Source organism: Chiloscyllium plagiosum, chromosome 26 (assembly GCF_004010195.1).
Source record: "Chiloscyllium plagiosum isolate BGI_BamShark_2017 chromosome 26, ASM401019v2, whole genome shotgun sequence".
Lineage (NCBI taxonomy): Eukaryota > Metazoa > Chordata > Chondrichthyes > Orectolobiformes > Hemiscylliidae > Chiloscyllium > Chiloscyllium plagiosum.
The window spans coordinates 52,633,514-52,643,594 of NC_057735.1; the positions used below are offsets into that span (position 1 = coordinate 52,633,514).

The window sequence follows — 10,081 nt, forward strand, 5'->3', positions numbered from 1 at the left end:
AGGACTGCACAAAACACTATATAGGACAAACAGGAAGACAGCTAACGATCTGCATCCATGAACACCAATTAGCCACGAAACGACACGACCAGCTATCCCTAGTAGCCACACTCCCAGACAATAAGCAACATGAATTCGACTGGGACAACACTACCATTATAGGGCAAGCCAAACAAAGAACAGCCAGGGAATTCCTAGAAGCATGGCACTCATCCACAAACTCCATCAACAAACACATCGACCTGGACCCAATATACCGGCCACTACAGCGGACAGCTGAAACTGACAACTGGAAGCGGCAGGGACAGGCCACTATAAATGCCGGGGGAAACACCACCGAAGCGCTTCACAGGAGGCTCCCAAGCACTGATGATGTCACCTAGACAGGGGACGAAACGTTTGCAACAAAAACTTCCAGCTCGGCGAACAGAACCACAGCATGGATGAATAAAGATATCGAGGTTCTAGTCAAGACTAAAAGAGAATTTTTTTTAGATATAGACAATTTGGTTCAATTGAATCTCTTAATTGAATCTCAGTAATTGACAAAGAGATGAGGACCTGGAAACAATCATTATTTTGAAAGAAATTGTATCAGGCAAGCTAATGGAGCTAAGGGTAGACAAATCTCCTGGCCTTGATGGAATGCATCCCAGGGTGCTACAAGAGGTGGCGGAAGAAACCTCAATTGCACTTGCGGTAATATTCCCAAATTCACTGAACTCTGGGACAGTTCCAGTAGATTGGAAAACAGCAAATGTGACACCACTGTTTACAAAGGGAGGTAGACAAAAGATGGGGAATTATAGACCTTAACATAGCTTAAGGTCTGTCATGAGGAAAATGCTTGAGTCTATTATCAAGAAAGAAATAGCAAAGCATCTAGATCAAAATTGTCCCATGGACAGATGCAGCATGGATTCATGAAGGGCTGGTTGTGCTTAACAAATCTTTTGGAATTCTACGAAGACATTACAAACACCGTGAAGAACAGGGAGCAAGTAGATCTTGTGTATCTAGATTTCCAAAAGGCATTCAACATGGTGCCGCACAAAAGGATGCTGTGTAAGATAAAGATGCAAGGGATTACTGGCAATGTATTAGATTGGATAGAGGATTGGTTAACCAACAGGAAACAAAGAGTAGGAATAAATGAGTGCTGTTCTGGTTGGCAATCACTGACCAGTGGTGTGCTTCAGTGATCAGTGTTAGGACCGTAATTATTTGAATTTATGTTGATGATTTGGAGTTGGGGACCTCGTGCCTTTGTAATCTTAGAAAACCTTCTTCACTATGCCACCAATTTTGGTGTCATCCACAAAATTAGTAACCATGCCTTTGATGCTCTTGTCCAAATCTTTTGTCTAAATGACAAACAAAAGCGGATCCAGAAACGATCCTGTGGAACATGCTGGCCACAGGTCTCCAGTCCAAAAAGTAACGCTCCACCACCACCACACACTGACTCATACTGTTTCATCAATAACATAACCAATTGGCAATCTCAACAGGAATGTGCTGGCAGACAGCAAGCTGGTTTGAAGTGTTTTTACTTCAACGCCAAAAGTATCAGAAATTATTCAGTACACCTTGTGAATTACATTAGCACAATCCTCAAGTGCCAGCCATCTACACACTTGGGAAGGATCAATATATATTTTTAAAGTTTGTAAAGTTCTGCAATGCGATATATTCGTTTTAATGCATGGTCGAAACGTGGCTGTGAATCCAGCCTTGCAAACCTTTCCACTTGATTATCCTGGACCGGGATTATAGTTTTGGTGTGGGTCTTATTCCTGACTATGATCCATCAGGCCCTGCTGCAGCTGTATGTTATCAGACTTTTGAAAGGACCTCTTTAACATTAATGTTGATCTCTCACTACACCTTTTCAGCAGCTACAATATTGTACCCTGCACTCTGTCCTGTTCCCCTGATGCACTTGTATAGTATGATCTGCCCGTAAAGTACGTAAGACCACACTTTTCACTGTACCTCGATACACGTGACAGTAATAAACCAAATCAAATGTGTGTGAACACCTGGTGAGGACACGTTGGGCTCAGCTGTGATTATCACATATATTGTTTATACTGTCAGTTTATACTGGTTAGACTTGTGCATGAATAGAATAGGCTTAAGTGAAGTGAAGTGATAGTGCGGTTAAGAAAGCATACGGTGTGTTAGGTTTTATTGGTAGAGGGATTGAGTTCCGGAGCTATGGTGTCATGCTACAACTGTACAAAACGCTAGTGCGGCCTCACTTGGAATACTGTGTATAGTTCTGGTCACCCCATTACAGGAAGGATGTGGAAGCATTGTAAAAGGTGCAGAGGAGATTTACCAGGATGTTGACTGGTCTGGAGGGAAGGTCTTATGAGGAAAGGCTGAGAGACTTGGGTCTGTTCTCAATGGAAAGAAGAAGGCGAAGAGGGGATTTGATAGAGACATACAAGATGATCAGAGGATTAGATAGGGTAGACAGTGAAAATCTTTTTCCAAGGATGATGACATCAGCTTGTATGAGGGGCATAACTACAAATTGAGGGGTGATAGATTTAAGACAGATGTCAGAGTCAGGTTCTTTACTCAGAGTGGTAAGGGCGTGGAATGCCCTGCCTGCCAATGTAGTGAACTCTGCCACATAAGGGAGATATAAACAGTCTTTGGATAAGCATTTGGAAGATGATGGGATAGTGTAGGGGCATGGGCTTAGATTAGTTCACAGGTCAGCGCAACATCGAGGGCCGAATGTCCTGCAATGCATTTCTATGTTCTGGTTGTTCATTAACAGTGTCACGAAGTTGGTGTAAAAATGGTAAAATTGTAAAATGGGAGGAGTGATTGTGTTGACCCTTTCAGTGCTTTTTTATGCCTCGTAATTTAAAAATGAATATCTGTGGATAAGCAGTTGCAGGTGCTCAAATTGACATATTGTATCAAAAAGCCACTCAGTTAGCAGGTCAAGCAACATTTTTACCCAGGCAAAAGTGAGAACTGCAGATGCTGAGATTAGAGTCGAAAGGGTGGTGCTGGAAAAGCACAGACGGTCAGGCAGCATCCAAGGAGCCAGAGAATCAATGTTTCAGGCAAAAGCCCTTCATCAAGAAAACATTTTTACCTAGACGACAGTTTAAATTCAGCCAATTAATTTAAAAAGGCACTTGGAGACTAATGATAAATTAAATTCAAATCTGATGATGTTGACAGTCTGAAACCAATCATATTATAAGAATTTGATGTGTCACGGGGGTATACATCAGAGGGGCAATTGGAGAGGGAGGGCAGAGCCAACTAGCGTCTGAAGAGATAGCAAACCTGCCATTTGAGAGAGAAATACCAGGCTCTCACAAGAAATCTCCACGCTATCTAAAAAAGGACTACCTATCCATAAAGGTACATGGCACGCTTGGTGAATAGTCGTGACAATGGAAAACAACTGAGAAGGCACTTTGGAAAGAAGATGATAATGGAAGAAGATACAGAAAGTTCAGGAAGATCCATTTTGTTTTAACTTTGAGAGAATAAGTTTTAATTTATCGTTCTCATTCCTTGGATTTAGATAAGTGTATCCCGTGTTATTGAAACAGCATGTGAGTGAGAGGTAGGTTATACCATTTGTTACACTTCTTTATCAGATTACGAGGCAAAGTGCTCCTCTTGAGGTATCTCAGACTTAATTATCAGAGTGGTGTCAAGCTCCACTTCGTAACAATAGGAAGGATGCTGTTAAAGTGGAGAGGGTTCAAAAGAGAGTTATCAGGATGTTGCCAGGTATGGAAGGTTTGAGTTATAAAGAAAATCTGGATAAGGGGCACAGACTAAAGGGCACATTTTTAAGGTGAGACGAGACATTGAAAAAAGACATGAGGGGCAGATTTTTTACACCGAGGATGGTCCACGTATGGAATAAACTTCCTGAGGAAGTGGTGGAGTGGGTAGGATTCTGGGTACTCCAAGATGGAGGAAATTGTGGCTGTGAGAGCTGCTCTTTTTTGGAGGTATTTTAGGTGTTGGAGCTGATTTCCTCGAATTCCAGGAGCAATAAATACTGTTTTATAAGCTGTTGCATTGTTTTGGAACTTTGGGGAAAGAAAAATCAAAACAACAGCACTTTAAAAAGGAGGAAAAGATACAAAGGAAGAGACCACATGGTCAGTAAATCAAACGAGAAAGAAACCTGCAGTGTTGTCTGATACAGCAGTGAATGTGCACAGTTACTGCCTTTGCTGTGTCAGTTCAAGTATCCCTGCACATCGGAGTGTGTCTAAGGAAAATTAACAAACAGCAAAAGTCACAGCTGACCTTGGAGGAACCCGTGTGGGGGAGCTCACAGCACAGGAGCAGCTAAGTGCATAGTTTTTAATGTGTAACCTTGCATTTTTTGTAAATCTATAATAGTGAGTAGAGTGGGTTATTTCTGATTACATGTTTTATTGAGATCTATCTCTTGATTAAATTTTCAAAATATAAACCATAGGTACTAAGTTAGCCTGGAGCAGTATTTTCTACAGCAGTCAGACTGCTATTTTCTAGGTCTGTAGATTGTTAAGGAGCAAAGGATGCCTTGAGTAGAGTGATGTGCTGTTCCTGTCAGATGTGGGAGATTAGGGAGAGTGTCCATGTTATTGATGATTATGTCTACAGGAAGTGTGTTTGGTTGCGAATCATATCAGATCACATGGATTGGTTGGAATGGAAGTTAGAGGCGATGAGGAATTTACAGGAGATAGGAATGTGATGGATGGGACTTATAGGAAGGGAAAAAAAACCAAAGATACAGTCAGGTAGATGGGTTACCACCAGGAAAGGTGGGACAAGGAGGCAGGCAATGCAGGAGTCTCCTGTGGCTATTCTCATCTCAAACAAATATGCTGTTTTGGAAAATGTGGGGGGTGATGGATCCTGAGGAGAATATAGCATGAACAGCCAAGTTTCTGGTACCAAGACTGTCTCTAATGTAACAAGGGGTACAATTGTGATAGGGAACTCTCCACTTAGAGGCACAGATGGACATTACTGCAGCTGACAGCAAGAAATCAGAATGGTGTGTTGCCTCCCTGGTGCCAGGATCAAGGATATCTCAGAGAGAGTGCAGAATATTCTCAAAGGGGAGAGGGCCCAGTAGGAGATCAGTGTACACATTGGAATGAACGACATAAAGGAAAATGATGAGATTCTGAAGGGAAAATATAGGAAGTTAGGCAGGAATTTAAAAAGGAGGTCCTCGAGGGTAGTAATACCTAGATTACTCCTGGTGCTACAAGCTAGTGAGGGTAGAAAAGGAGAATAGAGCAGATGAATGTACGGCTGAGGAGCTGATGCAGGGGAGAAGGGTTCACATTTCTGGATCATTGGAATCTCTTCTGGGGTAGGAGTGACCTGTAGAAGAAGGACGGATTGCACCTGAATTAGAAGAGGACTAATATACTGGCAGGGAGACTTGCTAGAATTGCTCAGGAGGATTTAAACTAGTAAGGTGGTGGTGTGGGACCCAGGGAGATGGTGAGGAAAGAGATCAATCTGAGACTGGTACAGTTGGGAAAGGAGCGAGTCAATCAGTCAGGGCAGGCAGGGACAAGGTAGGACTAATAAATTAAAATTCATTTATTTCAATGCAAGAGGCCCAACAGAGAAGGCAGATGAACTCAGGGCATGATTACAAACATGGGACTGGGATATCATAGCAATTACAGAGGTGTGGCTCAGGACTGGCAGCTTGATGTTCCAGGATACAAATGCTACAGGAAGGATAGAAAGGGGTGTAGGAGAGGAGTGGTATTGGCTGTACATATGGAGGATATTCCTGAAAATACATCCAGGGTGGAACTGAGGAACAAGAAAGGGATAATCACCTTATTGGGTTGTACCATAGATGTCCCAATAGTCAGCGGGAAATTGAGAAACAAATTTGTAAAGGGATCTCAGTTATCTGTAAGAATAATAGGATGATTATGGGAGGGGATTTTAACTTTACAAACACAGACCATGACTGCTATAGTTTTAAAGGTTTCAATGGGGAGGAATTTGTTAAGTGTATGCAAGAAAATGTTCTGATTCAGTATGTGGATGCACTTACGAGAGAAGGAGCAAAACCTGACTTAATCTTGGGAAATAAAGCAGGGCAAGTCACTGTGGTGTCAGTGGGGGAGCATTTTGGGGCCAGCGACCATAATTCTATTAGTTTTAAATCAGTGACTGAAAAGGATAGACCAGATCTACAAGTTAAAGATCTAAACACAGGCGACTGACTGTGTGGAGTTTGCACGTTCTCCCCGTGTCTGCGTGGGTTTCCTCCGGGTGCTCCGGTTTCCTCCCACAGTCCAAAGATGTGCAGGTTAGGTGAATTGGCCATGCTAAATTGCCCTTAGTGTTAGGTCAGGGGTAAATGTAGGGGTATGGGTGGGTTGCGCTTCGGCGGGTCGGTGTGGACTTGTTGGGCCGAAGGGCCTGTTTCCACACTGTAAGTAATCTAATCTAAACTGGAGGCCAATTTTGACAAGGTAAAAACAATGACTGTAGATGCTGGAAACCAGATTCTGGATTAGTGGTGCTGGAAGAGCACAGCAGTTCAGGCAGCATCCAAGGACAGGCAAAATCGACGTTTCGGGCAAAAGCCCTTCATCAGGAAGGGCTTTTGCCCGAAACGTCGATTTTGCCTGTCCTCGGATGCTGCCTGAACTGCTGTGCTCTTCCAGCACCATTAATCCAGAAGCCAATTTTGATAGTATTAGGTAAGAACTTTCAAAAGGTGGGGGCAGAAGCTCGTAGGTAAAGGGACGGCTGGAAAATGGGAAGCCTTCAAAAAATGAGATAATGAGAGTCCAGAGGCAGTATGTTCCTGTTAAGGTGAAGACAAGGATGGTAGGTATAGGGAATGCTGGATGACTAGAGGAATTGAGGGTTTGGTCGAGAAAAAGAAGCAAGCATGTGTCAGGTCTGGACCCCAGAGATTGAGCGAATCCTTAGAAGAGTGTAAAGGTAGTAGGAGGATACTTAAGAGAGTAGTCAGGGAGCTTGAGGTAGATTTGGCAAATAGGGTTAAGGAGAACCCAAAGGGATTTTATAAACATGTTAAGGATGAAAGGGTAACTAGGGAAAGAATAGGCCCCCTCAAAGATCAAAAAGTGTGGTGCTAGAAAAGCACAGCCAGTCAGGCAGCATCTGAGGAGCAGGAGGGTCGACATTTCAAATAAGCATAACCTCTCGAAACGCTGATTCTCCTGCTCCTTGGATGCTACCTGACCGGCTGTGCTTTTCCAGCACCACACATTTTGACTCTGACCTCCAGCATCTGCAGTCCTCACTTTCTCCTCCTCAAAAATCAGCAAGGTAGCCTATGTGTGGAATTGCAGGAGATGGTGGAGATACTAAACAAGTGTTTTGCATCAGTGTTTACCGTGGACAAGGCCATGGAAATTATGAAATGTGGGGAAATAGATGGTGACATCTTGAAAAATGTCCATATTACAGAGGAGAGATCTTAAAACGCACAAAGATGGATAAATCCCTAGGACCCTGATCAGGTGTACCCTAGAACTCTGTGGGAGGCTAGGGAAGTGATTTCTGGGCCCCTTGCTGAGATATTTGTATCATCGATAGTTATAGGTGAGGTGCCGGAAGACCGGAGGTTGGTTAACGTGGTGTCACTGTTTAAGAAGGGTGGTAAGGACAAGCCAGAGAACAATAGACCGGTGAGCCTGTGGTTGGCAAGTTGTTGGAGGGAATCCTGAGGGACAGGATTTACGTGTATTTGGAAAGGCAAGGACTGATTAGGATAGTCAACATGGCTTTGTGCGTGGGAAATCATGTTTCACAAACTTGATGAGTTTTTTGAAGAAGCAACAAAGAGGATTGATGAGGGCAGAGCGGTGGATGTGAGCTATATGGACTTCAGTAAGGCGTTCGACAAGGTTCCTCGTGGTAGACTGGTTAGCAAGGTTAGATCTCATGGAATACAGGGAGAACGAGCCATTTGAATACAGAACTGGCTCAAAGGTAGAAGACAGAGAGTGGTGGTGGAGCATTGTTTTTCAGACTGGAGGCTTGTGACCAACAGTGTGCAATGAGGATCAGTGCTGGGTCCACTACTTTTCATCATTTAGATAACTGATTTGGATGTGAACATAGAGGTATAATTAGCAAGTTTCCAGATTACCCCAAAATTGGAGGAGTAGTGGACAACGAAGAAGGTTACCTCAGAGTACAATGGGATCTTGATCAGATGGGCCGATGGGTGAGGAGTGGCAGATGGAGTTTCATTTGGATGGAGCAGATAGAGTTTAATGTGAGGTGCTACATTTTGAAAAGGCAAAGCCAGGCAGGACTTATACACTCAATGGTCCTGGGGTGTGTTGCTGAACAAACAGACCTCACAGTCCAGGTTCATAGCTCTTTAAAAGTGGAGTCGCAGGTAGATAGGATAATGAAGGAGGCATTGGTATGCTTTCCTGTATTTGTCAGAGCTTTGAGTATTGGTGTTGGGAGGTCAAGTTGCTGCTGTGAAGGATATTGGTTAGACCACTTTTGGAATATTGGTGAGTAATTCTGGTCAAGGTTGCCAAGGTTGGTGCTTTTGAGATACAGGGAGATGCTGAATAGGCTGGGGCTGTTTTCTCTGGAGTGCCAGAGGTTTATAAAATCATGAGGGGCATGGATAGGGTAAACAGAGTTGGACCAAAGGGGTCTGTTTCTGTGCTGTATGTCTCTATGACTCTAATTGCAACGACATTTGGATAATTACATGAGTAGGAAAGGTTTGGAGGGATATGGGTAGGAGCAGGCAAATGGGACTAGTTTAGGTTGGAATTAATGTTTGGCATGGCCTGGTTGGACAGAAGGGTTTGTTACCATGCTGTAGGACTCAATGGCCAATCTGCACACTCCATCAGCTGGTCTATATCCTTCTGAAGTCCTGCAATATCTTCCTCACAGTTTACAATGCGTCAGAGTACTGTATCATCTCCAAGAATTGAAATTGTGCTCTGCATACCAAGGTCCAAATCATTAGCATCTTACAGGAAAAGCAAGGATCCCAACTGTGACCTCTGAAGGACCCTGCTACAAACCTGCCTTCATGCCCATCCTTTAGCATCCATTTCCTGTCACTCAGCCAATTCCATATCCAAGTAGCTACTGTTCCTTCTATTCTATGAATTTTGAATTTACTTATTTCCTCTGCTTTGTCTGCTCACCGGTTTGTTTAAACTTTGGTGATCTTGGAATAGCCGCAGTTTCTGATCCTGGCAGGTTCTTTTGCTCTCCGGTGTTATACAAGTGCCGCACCTGATAATATAAGGAGACACAGTCAGAGCCTCTGCACCAGAGGAGGTTTTAGCAGAGATAAAGTAAAAATCATTACAATATTCATGCCTACAACATTCCAGAGGGGCAGAGTTTGTATTGACACTGAACATAACGGAATGGTAAAAAGTGAGAGCTGCTTGGTGCTGTGTTCGAGAGGGGACATGCTGGACATGGTAGCATGTCACAGAAAAGAAGGGACGCTACCTGAGAATTACTCAGCTCATTACATGGGGAAAGTTGCCAAGTGGATTTCCCAGGGCTTGGCAGATGAACTGCAAATAGCAGACATTTTTGTCAGAGAGACACAGAGGAAGATCTCTCCAATACTGTAAACAAAAATTCAAAATCAGCAGTCTCCCAGCAAGCTCATATTCACCAACATGATCTTCGCAAGCCCCAAATCCCATCTCTCCCTCTCATCCCAAGCTCCGATCACCCTGCGAGCCCCAATCACCCTGCAAGCCATCTCTGAACGCCAAGAGCCCCAAACCCAATCTCCAGGAATCGCCCTCCTCTCCAATTCGCATGCCTGACCCAATCAACCAAGGATATTCTTGAGGTTGGGTAGATTAGACAAGGTCAGTGGGGGTGGTGGGGGTGTGGAATTTGCTGAAATAAGGGAGTTTAGAGTGGGGGCGGGGGTGTGTGTGAGGGAATGGTGGGTTTAAAGAGGACCAGGATGAGGGTTTGGAGTTTAGATAGGGTCTGGGAGAGGGTTTAGACAGGGTTGGGGTGTTTAAACAATTTCAGGGAGGGGGTTTAGACAGGGTTGGGG

At 43.8% G+C, this 10,081-nt stretch overlaps 1 protein-coding gene across 1 annotated transcript in view; it reads right to left on the reverse strand.

Moving 5' to 3' along the window:
* Window positions 1–10,081, reverse strand: part of LOC122563355 (protein-methionine sulfoxide oxidase mical3a-like) — a 111,084-nt gene that overhangs the window by 50,184 nt on the left and 50,819 nt on the right. The window contains exon 10 of the mRNA XM_043717106.1: window positions 9,195–9,285. Coding sequence (XP_043573041.1) covers window positions 9,195–9,285 — 91 coding nt within the window. The remainder of the gene's footprint in view (window positions 1–9,194; window positions 9,286–10,081) is intronic.